The sequence below is a fragment of the Catharus ustulatus genome, chromosome Z, assembly GCF_009819885.2.
Source record: "Catharus ustulatus isolate bCatUst1 chromosome Z, bCatUst1.pri.v2, whole genome shotgun sequence".
Classification (NCBI taxonomy): Eukaryota; Metazoa; Chordata; class Aves; order Passeriformes; family Turdidae; genus Catharus; species Catharus ustulatus.
The window spans coordinates 38897561-38916931 of NC_046262.2; the positions used below are offsets into that span (position 1 = coordinate 38897561).

At 39.9% G+C, this 19371-nt stretch overlaps 1 protein-coding gene across 3 annotated transcripts in view; it reads right to left on the minus strand.

The window, feature by feature from the left end:
* The window catches only part of GOLM1 (golgi membrane protein 1), a 42189-nt gene that overhangs the window by 13482 nt on the left and 9336 nt on the right, over window positions 1–19371 (minus strand). For all 3 annotated transcript variants that reach the window (XM_033085383.1, XM_033085382.1, XM_033085381.1), the window contains exons 3-6: window positions 18417–18596; window positions 6861–6915; window positions 5751–5853; window positions 3308–3434 (exon numbers count right to left, since the gene is read on the minus strand). In XM_033085383.1, the coding sequence (XP_032941274.1) occupies window positions 3308–3434; window positions 5751–5853; window positions 6861–6915; window positions 18417–18596 (465 nt within the window). The remainder of the gene's footprint in view (window positions 1–3307; window positions 3435–5750; window positions 5854–6860; window positions 6916–18416; window positions 18597–19371) is intronic.

Genomic DNA, 19371 nt, shown 5'->3' on the forward strand with positions numbered 1-19371 from the left:
GGATCTTAGGGGACCTTTTCTGACCTTAATGATGTTATGATTCTACAATTGGCAGAGAACTATGTCGATTCAATTCACACAAACATTGAACATGAAATACACACAGGAACCCGTTTTGCTCTAAACCAGTTTGGTAAAAAAAACCCCATAGTGTTACAAAATCCCCATTTGTTCAACGGGACTTTTTGTTGCGTTTTTATTTTTGTTTCATTTGCAAATGAAAATAAAGCCAAGTACATAGAGAAAGAAAAAGCATGCACACATTTAGAGATACAAACCTCTTTGTGTCTGGTAGCTTATAAATGAATGGTCAATCTTATGGTATAGGAAGTCTCACAATTGAGAGAATTGTACTCTGTTACCAGTTGTCATCGGTACTGTGGAGACTAGCTTCCCATTTATCTGAGGAGGGCAGTGAAACACTATGTTGTCAAATATTAATTCAGTCATTTGGAAAAATGACTGCAGAAAGAAGTAGCTAAGTCACCAAGAAGCCAGAGTTGTAGTATGAATACTTGGCTGTTTCGAAAAACATTTAATTTCCCTCAAAGTCAGGCAGAACAAGACCTTTCTGTGTCACACCATGAAGTTCAACATCAGCAACTAATTTAGCATTAACTCCTACCAATGCTTGATAAGCAAACGTTACTACAGAATATTTGGTTATTGCAGTAAAGATATTCAGAATGACTCCATCTTCCTTCAATCAGTAAAACAAAAATGCTGTATTTAAATAAGGTTCAGCTCCTTGAGATCGCTCTCTACAGTAGAAATCATCAGAAACTGAACATAAGATAATTTTTCACTTTTTGTTTGGCATGAATTCTTCTGCAAAAATACTGAGCCTGGACTTAATAGGAAGAAGTTACCACTTAATTACACATACAAAATTCTTTACTTATCTTAAATTTCTAGCCAAGTAATTCTTAATGTCCAATAGATTCAAAGGGTAGATGTTGGGGTTTTTTTAGGGTTAAATAGCTGGATAAAAAGATAGCAATTGAACATGTTGTATTTTCTTCAGCCAAGAAGTGTACATCATTCCTCAAATTACAGAGCTCTAAATAAAGCTGTTTCCAGCATCACAGAATCACAAGCTTGGAAGACACCTTCAAGATCATTGAGTCCAACCCATGCCCTAACACCTCAACTAAATCATGACACTGAGTTCCACATCCAATCTTTTTTTAAACACATCCAGGGATAGTAACTCCACCATCTCTCTGGGCAAACCATTCCAGTACTTGATCACTCTTTCCATAAAATACTTTTTCCTAATTATAAACCAACCAACACTCTGTTTTCTTTCTGTTTTAAGACAGACTTTTCTATTATATAAGCATATGCATCTTAAAAACAGGAATTATTCCAGCTTAAAACACTGGACAAAAACACACATAGACTTTGTCAGGGTCATCTCGCACTAACTGTAACTAAGTGCTTCTATCAAAACAAAAGGTTGAAATTCTTGGGCAAGCAAACAACTGAGAAAGTAACTGCTTGGCCAAAGAAACACTGCCAACAGATACTAGGGGACACAAGCAAACAGAAATTATTTAGGCAGTAGCTGTATCACCAATTAGCTCATCTGAGACCATCCCATTTACATATTAGAAGGATAACAGATAACCTGCCCAGCCTCGCACATAGTCTGCTTTGAGCAAAAATTGCCTCCAACTGTGCACTTTCGTGCAGGAGATGAAACTGCCCTGCAGAGGAGCTTCAGTCAAACTCCCCAGTTTCCTTCTAAGATGATTTATCTTCTGAACTGGAAACAGTTATGCAACAAACAAACACATACAAATAAACAAAGGAAAGGAATCTAGTGCCAGTAATTGTAATTAAAATCTGTTGCAAAGCCACACTAAAAATTAAGTTGAGCACCTCTATATTAGGGTCTTCCCCAATTTTCTTAAACAAGACATATTTGACAAACTAACATATCCTCTCCAAATGATGAGGGTTCTATTCACTTACAATTATATACTTATTATTTAATTTTTATCTACCTATTTGGTACTGTTGATAAAAACTATTGACAAGAGCTGTAACTTTTATTTTAAGGCATAATTGGATAGCACTTCCTGTTTCTAAGTCTTCGTTCAAGTTGCAGCTCTCACACAATTAGGTTCCCAAGACAAACAGTCACACTCTTCAGTGGTTCTGTCTCCCTCACTTTACATGAAGGACTGGACACAGATGGAAACCATTACCTGGGAATCCCTGCACAGACTTTTAGCTATTTTCTCACACACTTTTTCACCTCTTTGTAAAACCAAGATTCATTCCTCACCGCCTTACCCTTTCTACTTCTGAAGTCATCAGATTTAGTCTTTTCCTAGCCAAAGAGAAAAGGATATATTCTGCCAAACCCCCACTGCCTTTGTAATGAGAATAGGCCACTCAGGTAAAGGCCCCACTGTAGTCACATGCAAAAAGTGTAACTTCTGAAACTTCTGTTTACTCAGTAATCACGAAGAAAGGACTATTTTGATACAGAAATAAACCAGGTGACTTCTCACCCAAGAGCTTAATAATCACCTCTTTCCAGGGCCGTCCATATCAAGATTAACCAATCAAATCCTATCACTGACCAAATCCTGCATCAATGAAGAAGCATCAATAAATCACATTCCAAGACAATCTCAGGCATGAGACTGTCAGGATTTCTCAGGATTTTCCGCCACCCTCTGCACCCCAGAAGAAAAAGCCAGCTGACATGCAGCCAACCTATTTGCCAAGCCTGCCCTACTCTAGTGAGCCTTCAATAGGTTCAGCAATGAATTTGTGGTACTTTGGCTCAGAATACCCAACAGCAAAAACTGAGACATTTGATTTTCCCTTTATTTCAACGGTAAAATGCTGACATAAAGGACTTCTGTGAAAAGTCATAGCTGATGAACCTTGTACTACAATATTCAGGGTTTGCTGCTTCTCTGAAGTGATTCAAAATTTATCATCATCTTTACCACACAAAGCAACTAAGCACTTTAACAAAATCAAAATGTACTGTTAACTGAAGTTCAGCCATGCAAACATTCCTTAATAGATCCCACACCACTTCCAGCATCACCTCTCAAATTTTGCCCATCTTACAGACACACTGATTTGGAGTTTCCTACAGCACATCTCCTTGTTCTGTCCTTGAAATCACCCCATTTCCAATAGATCAGAAACATACAACAAATACTGAAATAGTCAAAAATTTAAGGGGAGATGGGGTAATGCTTATAGGAGATAGCAGAAAGATGAAGAAACACTTAAGAGTTACAAAGAAAGTATTTTTAAGAAATTATCCAAACCATACCTGTCTATCTTCTGTGAGGTCTTTGTTTTCTTTGATTTGTGATACGTCACCACTCTTTTTTGTAAGCTCATCTATCCTTTCTTCACATTGTTCTTTTAATTCTTTCATCTGGTTGATGCACTGTGACCTGATAAAAACATGAATAAGATAATGAACTCTCCTCTGGACTCTTCTATAATGTACTTCTGTAAGATTATCTAGTTTTTTTAATATGTATTTTTTTATTAATTTTTATTAGTTCTTTAATTCTATTACCTGGGCTTATATTTGAGAAGTCACTAGGAAACAATGAGGCCTTGACTTAAACCCTAAGGACAAATTCATAGTGCAGGCACGGATTCTTTCTTCTATTGGAAGAAACTAATTTAAACTACTTTTGTTTGACTAGGTCAACAAACCAGATGATTATTTCTTTGTGTCTTTGCTAACAAGTCAAGTCCAATAAGGTAAAATCTATTTTGATCCTTGAAGGATTTCTACTATGATTACAGAAATTAATATTTTGATTTTAGCCAAAAAGAGGAAACAGAAAAGTACCAGTTGAAATAGAAATCAGATATAATCTACTGAACACATCTCAACTTTCAGCAAAATGCAGTGCTGCAAGGTGTAACAAAACACATGTTAAAGAAATTGAGTTAATTATTAGCTACTATAAGTTCCAGAAGGAATATATGCTAAAGATGCAAACACTGTATCCTTTACATACTTTTAATAGTTACATAGCATTAGCATCTTAATCTTTGTGACAACAGTCTTCTATCTGCATCTGTACAGCCTGCCTTTCCCTCCTTTCCTAACTCCTAGGTCATGTCTGCTGTTTGCAGCTGTGTTTCTCCTAAAACTGCCACAGCAGTGTTCTCCCCTTCTAAGGATGTGCTGGGGATCCTGTGCAAAGCCCAGGAGTTTTGTCAATCTCAGTTTCTCAGGGCAGGTGGCTGCAGTCAGGGCAAGATCATCCTTTCTCTCCCACTCTCTCCATAAGTCATTCTACAGTTTTTGGCTTATATCAGAGGAGGAACAAGACCTAGTGAGTAACAAACCAAGATAAGCATTACCCCCGACATGGGTGATAAACTTCCAAGTTTTCCTAAGGCAGACTAACTATGTCTGTCTTGTATCACTTCCCTGCAGTGTATATCAGTGCAGTGCCTCATGGGTGTGCCTCTCATGTGGAGCATGACTGTCCAGCAGATGGATATATCTGTGCTATGTACAGATCTATTTGTTCCTGCTGATCTCAGACTTAAAAGGAAGAAAGATACTGGCAAACAGATTCACTGATTAGCACAGAACTATCAACAGAGGTCCATGTGTCTCAGGTCTGTCATTTAACTAACCAGCAACCAGACAGTTTTTGGCGCCATGGCACACAACAAACACAGAGGGGAAAAAGGCCCCTTAACAGACACATAAGCATCACAGCTTATTGAAAGGCACGCACAAACTAAAGTTTCCAACTTTGTTCTACTTTTCTGTTAGAAATCTTAAATTACGGCTCCACTAATACAATCCATCTAGGTCATCTTTATCACACAAGTAAAAATCCCAAGAAAAGGTCACAACCAGCTGGTAATCAGTAAGTATCACAGAAGTACTAACATTAATCCTTAATTCTAAGGTCAAGGAAAAACAAAGAGAAGAAAATGCTTACTTCAAGTGTAGCCTGCAGAATTCAAGCTCTTTGACTGTTGTGTTCCACTTTTAGTCATAATTTCTATAAAACCTGGCTAAACAATGGCTGCCATAAAAATACCTATCACTACAACAATTACATTCTTGATAGAACATCATTATGAGAACATGCGAACAGCAAATTCTGTTGCTTCTTTATATCTATCCACAAGGGCGAAGATACTACAGGTTGTTAAAGTAGGTAGAGGAAACTAGAATATTATTGAGCAGAAAAAACTGAGGAGAAGTTCCTAGAAATACCAGAAATGTGTATTTAGTGTAAGGATACTGATAAGTACTTTTGTTCAGTTTTCCATGCTTTACAATTCAGTGAGAAACCTCAAGAAAAAGTCATGACTAGGTACGTCATGTAAAGCAGAATCTGATTCCCAAGACTTCTATCAGCTCAATAAGGTACAGTTTCTCATCAGGTATTCCCCTATTTTAATTCAAACTTCTTCACACTTTAGCCTCTTAACATTTCAATTTCCCCCCACAATTCTTAAGTGATAATATTGATACCTTTATCCTTCTGCAACAGAAGGAACATCAAGAAGGAACATCAATGAAAAACACTGGAAAATTTATGCTCTTTTCCAAGATCAACTGTAAGCAACCATGAGCAATTTTAGAAGATGTGTAAGATGTTACCTTCTCCTTAAAGACATGCATTTACAAACAGAGCTATAGCTTACACAAGACTATCATGGGTTAATACCAAGTCACCTATAATTTGGGAAGTCACATCTTTCCTAAAGAACATACTTACAGGTCATATGAGAACTTCCTCTGAAGGCTAGTCTGGTTCTTCTGAAACCAGTAAACATCCAGCTGTAGCTTTCCATATTCTGTCTGTAACTCTTTCAAGTGTTCTGATCAAAGCAGGATTAAAACACACATTAAAATACACATATACATACATATTCTACAACACAAATATCAAGAAACAAATCTACAATGCTAAATGAATTCATCTGTTATGCAAACTACATTTCATACACAAATGCAGAGATAATTGTCAAAATTATTCAACATGGCTGCAAAGGAATAAATTAAAAATAAAGGTAAGAATAACCTTTCAGCATAATATATTAGCAAGAACAGTATGTGTATTTTTACCTACTTTTCCTCTTAAGGACTACACAGAACAGATTGGTAAACCCCTGCTAAATTGCAGTTCAGAAAATCTTTAAGTCTATGAAATCGTAATCAGAACACAATATGAAACAGCATTCGCATTTATCAGTCATATACAGACAAATTTGCAATGCTTCCCTGAATAATATGCAATTTATAGCCATGCTCCTTAGCAACAGAGGTATCTGTGGTTTAGAGTTTTCTTCCTGATAGAAACCTTTGTGAGAGAGCAGCAGAAGACAATATCACAACATACATACTTCTTTGTAGGATTAATTCCCAAGAACTTCGAGAGGAATACATTGTTAGCAACAATTTTGAAGCACTGCCATGAATAGAAATGCATTAGACTGATTTTTCTTATTTAGTATAGGATTTGTGAATTCCTCTGGTGCTAAAATGCACGACTCCACATCTCAGGGAAGAATGCAAGAAAATAAGTTGCCAGGTAAAATTAAGAAAAAATGCATTGACTTAGTTATATTCCATATTGCATCGTAAGAGTCAGGACTACTACATCAAGCACTACATGGACAAATCCTCCTACCGTGGAGGCAGATTAGTCTGATACTTAACTGGAGCTATGCAGAAGAAATGCCTAAGTCATGGCAGCTCCTGTACCACCCACTCCCATCACTTGAAGAAAGGCAGCATTCTCAAAAGACCATAGAAAACTGCAAGTCTTAAAAACAGAGGGCCTAAAAGTCAATATGAGAGATATTCACGGGGTACTACAACATACCTCGTAGACTCTGAATCAATCGATCATTTACTGTGATGTTACTCATCAGCACTGCCTGAAAGAAGCAGAACAAAAACCAGTGTTTTAATTGTGAAGGACCTGTATTACCACTATAAACAATACCGATTAAAGCACTTGTAATAAGATCTACTTTTTGTGTGTCACAGCTGTAACAGCGTCACAGTTGAACAAAACCTTTTAGCTGCTTAGAGATCGCCTATCCCAAACAACATTCATTTTAACATCGATTTTCCAATAAGGGGGAGTGGAGGAAGGTATCACTACACAAATGAAGAGTAAGAATTTAAAGTACAGTAATTTTACGATTATAAGCCGCACCCGATTACAAGCCACACATCTGGGTTTCGGCAACTGTCTTGGGTTACAATACAGAGTGTGATAAAAGGTATCTATTCTATCACCATCTGTTGGGGAAGGGGGGGCAGTGATCCTTATCTCCGTGGGACATATTCTGCTAATGGGCCATCCATTGAAATCAGACAGGGCAGTGTTCTTTATCTTTTCACAACCCATCCTTCCTCCAGCAAGTCATTTTCTGCTAATGGCCCATTGAGTCCCACTGTGTGACTGATAAAATTGCTTCATCCCATTGGAAGTTGCTTCAGCCAGGGGGAAGAGCCCAACATTTCTTACCAAGATAAAAACAGAGGTTTTGGGACACTAAGGGAGTTCCTATCTCCACTGGGCTCCAGAGGAAAAATGGATTTCTCCACATCACCACTGGATGTCCAGAGGGAAACTGCACCTTCTACAGGAGCACTGCTCCAACTGAACCACATCTGTCACTACAAGAGGACTGCAATCACCATTTAATGGGACTGCTACCAACACCCTGCCTGACGGGGTGTCAGGTTGTACCCTGACTTTGTCAGGGTTTGGAATTTGTTTCTTTGTAGTACTCTATTTCTATTTTAACTTCCCTAGTAAAGAATTGTTATTCCTAATTCCCATATCTTTGCCTGAAAGCCCCTTGATTTTAAAATTATAATAATTTGGAGGGAGGGGGTTTACATTCTCCATTTCAAAGAGAGGCTCCTGCCTTTCTCAGCAGACACCTGTCCTCCAAACTAAAACAGCAACTTTTCGTTCTTTGTCCATATAAGCCGCACCTGATTATAAGCTGCACTTTGGGTTCGGACCAAAATTTTAGTCAAAATGGTGCAGCTTATAATCGTGAAATTACTGTAATTTAAAGATACTAAAATTGCTTGTAACTTTATTCTAATTTAGTCTCACAACTGGAGTGACTGACAGTCAGACTTAATGTATTTGTCTCTTGAAGGAAGAATACAACATCACAGCTCACTATAAATTGCCCACTCACTCATGAATCAAAACACCTGCATTCAGACATGCAAAGATGAGCTATGAAAGCATTAATCATTCAGCATTAAGCAACTCCAAGAAAGCAATGTGAAGCCCTTGCACTGTATTGCTTTTCTACTTATCTTCTTGATTGCTTTCATGTTGGAGTGGCCTTATTCCACTCCCTCACTTTATTGTCTCTCATTCTGAAGAGGTAGTCAACATAGGAACATGTTTTGCCTATTCGTTCATCAATCTCCATCTACCATTTCATATACACACATACCCCAAAACACCTGAAAACTGAATCAAGTCACAGCTAAGTGAAATTATTCCTGTGAGCCAGATGTCAGGATAACTCAGATTCATATTCAGTATTTATCGAATCTGATGCAGAAGAGTTCTCAAGAACACAAACAAGAGATCCACTGACTCTTAAGAAACAATCCAGCCCAGACTTATGAAGGTATTTCTCAGGCTCCATTGTCAGCTCCCCTATTATTCTTGTCCTGGGAAACTTCAGGGTTCTTCAAGTGTCCCAGAAAATCAAATCCCCTGTTTCCCAAAGTTTCTGCTCTAGTATTGATGTGCATACATGTCCACACCTGAAAAGAAGTAACAGCATCCACTCTGTCTGCCCAAGTCACCCTGAAACACTGACAGCATTGTGGGTGCCTTTCTTCCCAAAGGCTACAGTAATAGAGCCAGCTGATCAGGTGCAGTGCTCAATAAATCTGAGTAGGCTAGCACCAAGCAGAGTAGTAGATTTGCCTTTGAATGACCCTTTAAAGAGTCCTGCTTCACAGAGGTGGCCATTCAGCTGTTGCTAACTATTTCTACACTATTTAATACATACAGCTGTTCAGTGAACACCACCATGAAATCTCAAGAAAAAACTCCTTTATTAAAAAGCAAAAAGAAACTCAAAAACCAGTAATGATCTACATGTATGATTGTTTAATATCTTCCCTCTCCTTTTCCATAGGACAGGTAAATAAAAAATTAATTTGTTTTCATCGGTTTATTGGGGAAATGAAGTTAATGTTTCAGTGGAAATTCCAAGTTAATGTGTGGACAATGTAGTCAAGTTGTTCCAGGATTGTCACCTTCAGAACAATGCAGCACTGGCCATTACCAGAAACTGTCAGTGGACTAGAAAAATCTGTACGATAGAGCAATTATATTACTTTGTGTTCTTACAGTTTTTTGTGGGGCTTTGTTGGTCTTGGTTCTTTTTTATGGGGGGAGTGGGGGGAAGACTGGGAGGGAATGGGGGGCTGGGGTGGGGGGGAAGGTTCTGTAAAATGAAACCCTTAAATGCCAGGATCACTTATGTGACAGTAAAACACACAAGTGTTATATATTTTGTACATTAGGAAAATAATAACTGTGATTAGCTGAAGTGAAAAAAATTACTTTCCATGTTAAAAAAAGTCTCTTTGAATCACAACAGGGAAGAAAAGAAGTCTGCCTTGGTCCTTCTGGATTATATATAAAACTTTCTTTTGGCAAAGCCGTATCTATCTCCTTGAATGTGTGGGCAAAAGTCCAGGCAAAAACCTGTTAAAATCTAGTTATCTGTTTGACTTGACCAGGAAATACTGTTTAATAATTTACAGCACAGTACTGCAACTGCCAACTTCCAATCTAAGTCAATAATATCAGGCCTTCCATTCTTCCTCCTATCATTCAAGTGTTAACTGATTTTCACCTTGCAGCTGTAAACTAAGCAAACATTACTTACTTCAGGGTTTTATGCAGGTCAAGAAAGAAAACTGCTGGAAAGCACTCAGCAGACATATGCCAATACTCAGTTCTAGAAAGAAACTCACATTTTAAACTTCATTCAGCCCACAAAACAATAGCTATAATCCCCAGGAGCAAAAAGTCCAGCTTTTGGAAAATCACCCTATCATCATATCAAAACCTGATTTTCTGTGACATGGTAACTCTGTAATATAGAACCACCTTATTCTATCTATAAACATGTTTGCACAGAAATCCTTATCAAAGAGGGGGAAAAAAACAGTCTTTTGATTGAAGACAATGCTGCGGACAGCAGGGCTTCAGACAGCAAACTCAAAAGTCGCACTTCCACCAGCAGTGTAGGAAACAAACTGATCCAGCTGAACAGCAAATTTTTCTATGACAGCTGCCAAAGACTTGTTTATTATTCACCACAGAACATACCTACATAAGTCTTATTCCACTTAAACTCAAAGCTAAAACTACTGTTTAAATAAAACAATGCAGAAATATGCATGAGAAGCTTTGAGATAAATTATTTGAAGTCTTTAATTTGAGCATACTTTGAACTATGTAAATGCATTTGATCTGACTAACACTAAATGGTATTCTCCACACACATATTCCTTGGAGGAATTAGCACAGTAACTCCACCAGCATTTGCTACTGTCAATAATCAAGCTAACCCAAGCACACTGAACTGATGTGTGCTTTCTAACACTGACTGTATGTGGTGTACATAAAATGAGATAATATAATAATGAGATATTGGAACAGAAAAAAGAAAGCAAATAGTTTGATAAGCATAAAGACCAAAACTCGAGAAAAAAAGGGACTCTGCATTCACAAATATAGTACAAAGGACATAGATAAGACACAGGATCAGTAACTCAGCTGGTAAGAACAAAACCAACTGCAAATAAATACAGGAAATACATGCAGAAACAGCAATTTAAAACTAATCAGGGAAAAGCGCAGCACTTATTTTATGATTAACTCAAATTGATTTAAGTCTTTCCACCAAAGAAAAAGGAGTGGTTTTGTCTTGCACACTCCCATGACTCCCCACCGCTACTCTGGCATTACCATGAGAACGAATAAGGCTAGTGACAACTGATGTTTTACTTACTGCTCAATAGTGCTTACACTAAGGCAAAGATTTTCCCATTTCCCATGCTCTGCCAGCAGGTACACAAGAAACCAGGAGGAAGCTCTGTCAGGTGCCCCAAACTGGCCAAAGGGACATTCCATAGAACATTGGGATATACAGTGGAGGAATTGACCTGGAGGCATCCACAGCTGCTGGTTGACAAGTTGGGCATCATACAGCAGGTGTTGAGCAATTGAATTGTGTAGGTCCTGTTTTTCTAGGGTTTTATTCCTCTCAGTTATCAAACTTTCTTATCTTATCTTAGTTTTCTTCAAAAATCTAGAGGGAGATGTGGGGAGTAAGTGGTTTCATGGTATTTAGTTGCCAGCTGGTGTGAAAACATGACAACTAGCCACAAAAAAGTCTTTTGGCCTGGAACCAAAGAACCAACAGCTAAACTAAGTATTAGTGTGTGAGGAGAAAGTTCATAAATAAGATTTTTCAGGAAGTATTTCTATTTAAGGTTAGTCATCATGCTGCACACTCATGTACACTTCAGTGGAGGTACATCAATTGAAGTAAGCCTTACAATAAATTTCAAGTTCAAAATCAAGGAGATATTGCTCATTTAAATCTACTTCTCAACAAACTGAAATCCATTCAGAAATTGCACTTTTCCTCAATAAACTTAAAAAATCCCCCCAAACAAAGAACAACCAACCAACCAACCAAATAAATTAATAACCCACACACTCAACAAAACCCAAACCCCAAAAAACCATCTCTGTTTCTACAATGGTTCTGCAAAGCTCTGAGACTCAACCTTTTTTCACAGCCTGTGCTAAAAGCAATTCAGATTCTGTTTTGTCACAGAGGACACAAGGACATGCACACCATAACATGGTGCAGTTCTGCCTTCAAAACTAGCAAAATCACACAGCTTCTTAAAACTTCAGCACAAGAGGGTGGTATTTGACACACATGAATACAAAATTACTTTTACAGGTATTGGGCAACAGCAAGAAGATTAGAGAAAAATAGCCCTGTGAAACTACAGGACTTTCACGTTACTCTTATGTTTAACAAAAACCAAATACTAGGCAAGGCAAGCAAAATCAAGTCATATGATATGAGAATATTAATATAAAACTTCTACATGTATATCTAATGCACCTTCTGACTTTTTGTCCATTCACTTAGCTGTGAAGAGGTAGCAACATTCCAATAATCAACTTTAAACTACATATATTCTAAATTCTTTCTCTCTAGTTCAGATAGCCTCACCCATCCATTTTTTTTCTTCCCACCATGTTTAGATGTATTTAGAATAGAGGTGATCTTCTAGATTTCTGCTGTACCAGTTATGAGGATGTATACTGATTCCTCTTGCTATTTTAGTAATATTGTGCTACGGCAAATATGGAACACGAGGCAGTGCTTCCTCACCTCAAAGCTTTTCCAAAACTAAAAGACGCAACACTTGTTTGGGTTGAAAACAAAAAAGTCGAAAAACAAAACACATACAGCCTTAAGTGAAACGGAAAAGGTACCTTTCTACTCTCTCCTACAGACTACGGTAATTCCTTCTGAGTGGAGTTGACTCCCTGCATACCAATAGGTACTCTGTGTGAGAAGACTGTTCTGGGAATTGAAATTTTCCCAGACAGAGGGGACCAGAGAGCAGCTGCGGCCAGTGTTAAAAGATACTGTGCAACAAGACAGTGACATGCTTCACATTGAACATACAAATCTTGGCCCTTCTCAGTAAAACAAGATCTGGGTTGGAGAAGATTTATGTAAATCAAAAGAAAATTATCTAGTGCAAAATCATAGTCATTCAGTTAAGAGATATTAAACATATTGTTGCCCTGTTAAGCTCTTCAAAGAGACTTCTGTGGCTCTGTACGTCCCAGAAGCTACAAGTCCTGAATAACAACCAGAGAATATTGTTCTCTACAAAATTGCTTACAGATTAGAAACAGTCCTTTCACACTCCTCAACTGTTGTTATCAAGTGTTAATGTAAGACTACTTGATCTCGTCATTCTACTTCTGTGGATTTCCAGTAGCCATTTCCTAAATTTACCCTAATCCTTAAAAATTCAAGATGGTTTTTCAAAAGTAGACTGGTGACAGTAGCGTTTTATACATACTCAGACCTAAGAAAATAATTATAACAGCAATCTTCCAGAACTACACTTTCCCGGTGAACAGTAAGCCGACACAGTGTAACAGGCTCAGACTACCTACTTTCTATGCTCTCATCCTTCAAGTAGCACAGAGGCAGTTCTACTACAAAAGAAGGCAGATGTAACTCCAAGTAATTACTGCACTGCTAGGCACAATTGCTTTAACTGGACAAATACCTTATTGGTCTTTTGGTTTGGTATGAAAGTAAATCAGTAATATAATTATTTTGTATTTTATCAGCAGAGTAATAAGACAGTGAGCAGAGATGAACTGCAATTATGATGGGTCTCAAATGTTACTTGTGAGTTGCTTTTGGTTAGAAGTCCAGATTGTATAAGTATGCCTCAAATGTAAGGTTTTTCTACAGTCAAAAGAACCATAATTTCTTCCTGAAAAAGTGGGAGGTTTGCAACGGACCAATCATTCCCACACAACTGCTGAAAGCACTGTAATTTTTCTTTAAGAATAGCAAGAAGAACAAAGCAAAATCTCATTTATGACTCGAAAATATCTAGTAAAATGCTTGTAAAATGAGTTGAAAGTCTCAGGATCTAGATTTGCATTCATTCTTCCTGCTAAGTAAATACTAGCTACTAATCTGCACAGAGTAAATGAAGTTCAGTTCAAGGAGCAAGCTTCCCATAACCAGAAAGGGTGAATTCATTTGCCTCCCAGGAATCCCAGATTCCACTGCAATCCATGGAGTCAAAAAACAAGGGTATGGGTGTGTATACAAGACACGAACATACAAAACGTATTTACAGTAAATTCACGAATACAAGCCGCACGGACTATAAGCCGCATACCCGGTGTGTTGCCAACATTGTTGCCTTTGTTAATAGATAAGCCGCTCCCGGAATATTAGCCGCAATTTAGTTCGCTGCGAACTTTCACAAAGTTGTCATTTAGCAACGCAATCGCGGGATCGCCGGGGCTTACTGGCTTACTGCCGACCTCGGAAACATTGGTTCCAAGTGAAAAAAGACACACCCTTTATTTACAAGCCGAAAAAGACAGGAACAATAGCGTGGTCATTTTGCGAGCATTCCCAATGGATCTGCGTTGCCTTTAAACAGCCGCTCAGCCACGCGGGCTGAGCTCCGAGTGGAGCCACATCTCCGTGCTGGCACAGACACCCTGCTCAGCCCCGCGGGTGAGCGGCCCCCCCCAGCCCTGTCCCAGCAGGGCGAGCGACTGCTCTACCCCTCTCCCAGCAGGGCGAGCGACTGCTCTACCCCTCTCCCAGCACGGCGAGTGGCTGCTCTACCCCTCTCCCAGCAGGGCAAGTGGTTGCTCTACCCCTCTCCCATCATGGCGAGCGACTGCTCTACCCCTCTCCCAGCAGGGCGAGCGACTGCTCTGCCCCTCTCCCTGTGAGCTGAGCGGCCCCCCCCAGCCCTCTCCCAGCAGGGCGAGCGACTGCTCTACCCCTCTCCCAGCAGGGCAAGCGGTTGCTCTACCCCTCTCCCAGCATGGTGAGCGATTGCTCTACCCCTCTCCCAGCAGGGCGAGCAGCTGCTCTACCCCTCTCCCAGCAGGGCGAGCGACTGCTCTACCCCTCTCCCAGCACGGCGAGCGGCTGCTCTACCCCTCTCCCAGCAGGGCGAGCGGTTGCTCTACCCCTCTCCCAGCAGGGCGAGCGGCTGCTCTGCCCCTCCCCCTGTGAGCTGAGCGGCCCCCCCCAGCCCTCTCCCAGCAGGGCGAGTGACTGCTCTACCCCTCTCCCAGCACGGCGAGCGGCTGCTCTACCCCTCTCCCAGCAGGGCGAGCGGCTGCTCTACCCCTCTCCCAGCACGGCGAGCGGCTGCTCTACCCCTCTCCCAGCAGGGCGAGCAGCTGCTCTACCCCTCTCCCAGCACGGTGAGCGATTGCTCTACCCCTCTCCCATCAGGGCGAGCGGCTGCTCTACCCCTCTCCCAGCAGGGCGAGCAGCCGCTTCATCCTTCTCCCTGCGAGCCTAGCAGCTCCCTCAGCCCTCTCCCTGCAAGCCCAGCCAGACCCGCAGCCGCACAAGACTGAAAACACTTTAAAAAGTACAGAGAAATATCACACACTTTTATCGAACTGCCGAGGTAACTCGCCGAGGTAACTCACCCCGATAACAACCCCCGCCCCTCAGTAACGCCGCCATCCACAGGCAGGCAATAAGCTGTTCTCTGATTGGTTCATCGTCGGAACAACGGGAAACCATGGATTTCAAAGTGTTTCGGCTCGGGACTGGACTGGTATGATACTAGGTAAGGGCAGATATCACATTTTTGTCCATAGATTAGCCGCACTCAAATATTAGCCGCACTTCCGGGTTTCCACCAAAATTTTTGTCTAATTGCTGCGGCTTGTATTCGTGAAATTACTGTATACATGGACATAGGTACGCACTAACAAAAAACCACTCAGAAACTGTCTTTTCTTATATTCTACATCCCTCTGTAGAATAACTCTGATCCTAGACAGCTTCTTCCAATAAAGGTCATTAGTGAGGAGAATTAAGCTTTCCCTCTCTTCCCTGCCACTGTATTAGAGGTTTTTGTGAATTACAGTGGGTGAATCCATGCCAATTTGGCTGATGTCTTCTTTTGACAAATGCACAACTTTCCAGCAAAACAGCTCTCCCTACTCTTAAATCAGAGTTGAAAACAAACAGTATCTCTGCAGGATATCTGTTTGAGTGTTACAAGAAAAGCAAATTCTGATTTTGATGCAAAATGGCACACAGGCACCTACATGCTCAGCCTACCACTTCAGGCTCCTGAGTGAGACACACACTCTTCTCCAGTCACAAAATGCAGAAGACAGGAAATCAGTCCAATGCACCACTTTCCTAGGACATCACTTTCTGGGGTTTCAAAGCAAGCTTCATATACTTTTCTATGACTGAACAACTGTATTTTAGGGTGACAGAGGGAAAAGCACTTAGGAGGAAGGAATTGCTACTAGATTGGCCTCAAAATCCACCTTTCCCAGCATCCTACCTCTAACACTGAAATGCCAAATTAATTCCAAGACAGCCATAAAGCACAGTATTTTCCAAGAAGCAGTTTATTCCATCTGAGGAACACCTGGAGACAGAACAAACACCTTGATACTGGGCAGTGGGTTAGGTGTTTGTCCAGGATCATCCAGCTCCTTTTGAACCTACACAGACCCACTCTAACTGGGAATTATGTATGCCATGCACTTGCAGTTCCACCACCTACTGTCGGAAGAGCACTACCTTCTGCTCAGTCTGAACTACAACTTGATGATGGCATTTGAAGCACATCAATGAATGCAGGACAATCCTGCCTTGTCTCCCCCAGCCACATTTTCTGTACCATTTGGAATCCTGGAGATTATTATGATGGGTCTCCTCTGCTGACTCTTGCCCAGCCTGTACACCATACTCTGCATTCCCACGGAAAATCTACTGCACAGCTTTAGTGACCTTTGCTCTCCTCTCTGTGCTTTCACAGCACTCCACAACTCCACTGGTGACCTCCCCATAGCACAACAATTAACCCGTTATTTCTAAGCTGCTTTGTAACTTTTCCCTTGTCATTCACCCTTGCAATACCACTGTCTTACCACACAGCTGCGTAATATGTGTACAAGCCATTGCAACTCCAGGTGTGAATGTGCTCACTTGTCTCCCTCACCTTTACCACTGACTCCTTCAGAAGAAAACTCCAAGTTACTTCAGAAGAAAGACTTTATTTTCCAGAAGCCACTTTGACTCTTCCCCAGACACCACATTCCATCCCATGTCAGACAGCATTTCTAGTTCTCTAAAATACTTTTCACTACTTCTGGCACAGATGCTACATTTTATGAACCATTCTTGTATGTCCTCTAGACTCAAAATGCCACAAAGAAAGCAGATTACGTGGTGCCATCATTCGTCTGATGCCAGAAATTTGAAGAAAAAGGTGGCACATTGTGCTTGGTAGAAGCACCATTTAATTCACTAAACTTCCTCAAAACTCCTGCCCATCTTGCTAGCCTGTGCTGTAAACTCTCTGGCCAGCCCTTGCAGTTTCAGTGCCTTTTAGTAACTCCAGTGATATCTGCTTATGGAAAGGAAGCATAATTAATACTCCATTACATTTGCCTTTTTCTTACCTTTGAAAATTTTTTTCCCACTCATGCATGCGTTTTCACTTCCTGTAACACTGAAGCAGAATGCAAGAAAATGCCACAGCATTCAGTAGCAACACCAAATAATAGGAGGCAGAAGTGACAAGATTGATTACTCACTTGAATACTGTCTGAATATTCTGAGATATCTTTTATAAATATGCAAACATTGAAAAACCAAATAGACAAACTATACCTCATCTTTTTTAAAATATATGCAAAGACTGAACACAAAGAAAAGAGAGAAATTATTAAGGAAACGTGCCTATCTCAAAAAATAATTGGTTTATTATTTCCTTGAAGACTTGGAGTAGACATTATTTCAAAATAAATTAATGATACATGACATTACGCACATTCTACCTTCCATTTTTACTCAATTTTTATTCCTCTTAGTTCTGTAAAGATTAATCTGGTGATGTTTTGCCCAGGCAGCACATTTTGAGGAGCAAACCATTCCCTCACAGTGAACCTGCTGAGTAGGTTCACTGAGAGAACCTTCAGTGACCTGAAGAGTACCTATTATCACTACAAGATGTGTCTGTTCAGCCTGCTGAACGCAATAGTACTGGAAAGCTGATCTTATAAACTTCAGTCAAGAGACTCTACAGGTGAATCAATACTTCGCTAACAGAGAGAAAAGGGACATTACTGTCTAACAACTGCAATGAAAGTATCAACAACACAAGGAAAATACACAGTAAACTCGTTTGCAAGATACTACACAGCAGGAATCATACACACTACTATTAAGTAGTTTTGTTCACATTCTTCACAAAGGCATACCATCCCTCTGACAAAGCTGAACTGTCAGGAACACAGCCATGAAAATCTTACCTTCTCATCTCTTAAATTTTGGAGGCAGAAAGCCAAGATGCCACAAAATTTCTAATGCATTTAGAAACAAATGCCAACCATTTATGCTTACAAATATATTTGGGAATATATCTCTTGGTGCATCCTCCACTTTTTTTAATTTTTAAAGCATCAATATACAGGAAAGAAAGCAAAGGAACAATCCAAGCATGGTAATGATTTATAGAGGGGATATGAGTTTTATTCAGAAAGGACTGTGGCTAGGAAAAGGCCTACCTTCTCTTCCTGATGTGCTCTGTTGGCATTTTCCATCTGAAAGCTGTGCAAGGACTGGATTTTGTCAATCTGCTGTCGCTGCTTCTCTAGCTCGCCTTGGAATTCATTCTTTTTTTGTTCCACAGCACCCCTCTCTGCTGCTGCCCTGCGGACTTTGCCTTCCAGATCCATGACTCGACCCTGACGAAGAGTAGATTAGTCAAAGCAAACAGAAATGCTTCCCCCTTGCCAGGATCTTGTCCAACATATTCAAGGAACAGCAAATTTCACAGCTCCAACAACGCTGATACCATGAAAGTCCTGTGTCAGCCAGGGATACTAGCCACACACACAGACACACACCTCCCTAGTTTTATGTAAATTAACAGAAGTGCACACTTTGTAAAGACTGTCAAAATTTCAGTTAAAGATAAGAAAAACGAAAAGCTCAGTACTTGAGCTTAAAAAAAACCCCAAAACATAAACAAAGAGAATTAGAGTCTACAATCTTTCTGAAGTACAAGGTCAAATAGGTTTTTTTTTTAATTTAGCATACAATTCTGACAGCTCTACACTTCTCAGTGTTGACCTCAAACTAATTCAGTGTGAAAATTCAGCTCTCAAATCAAACAGATTTCCAGGAAGAGCTAGAAAAGAGTAGGTGGAGGACAACACTGCCCAACTTTTACAAGAACAATTCACATATGGCTATTACACAAAGACATATATGAGAAAAATTCATTCATATACAGATGTGATCTTTCAGAAAGAAACACAAATTCAGATTTTTGTTTCTGAACAACCCAGATTTCCTTGTACTGAGTGCGAAAATATGCATACAATGTTATGGGTCATGTTCAAAGACAAATCTAGGGATATAAGTGTGCCAGTTTGAGTGGGATAGAGTTAGTTCTCTTCACAGTGACTGGTACAGGGCTCTGTTTTGGATTCATAATGAATACAGGGTTTTTTTTGT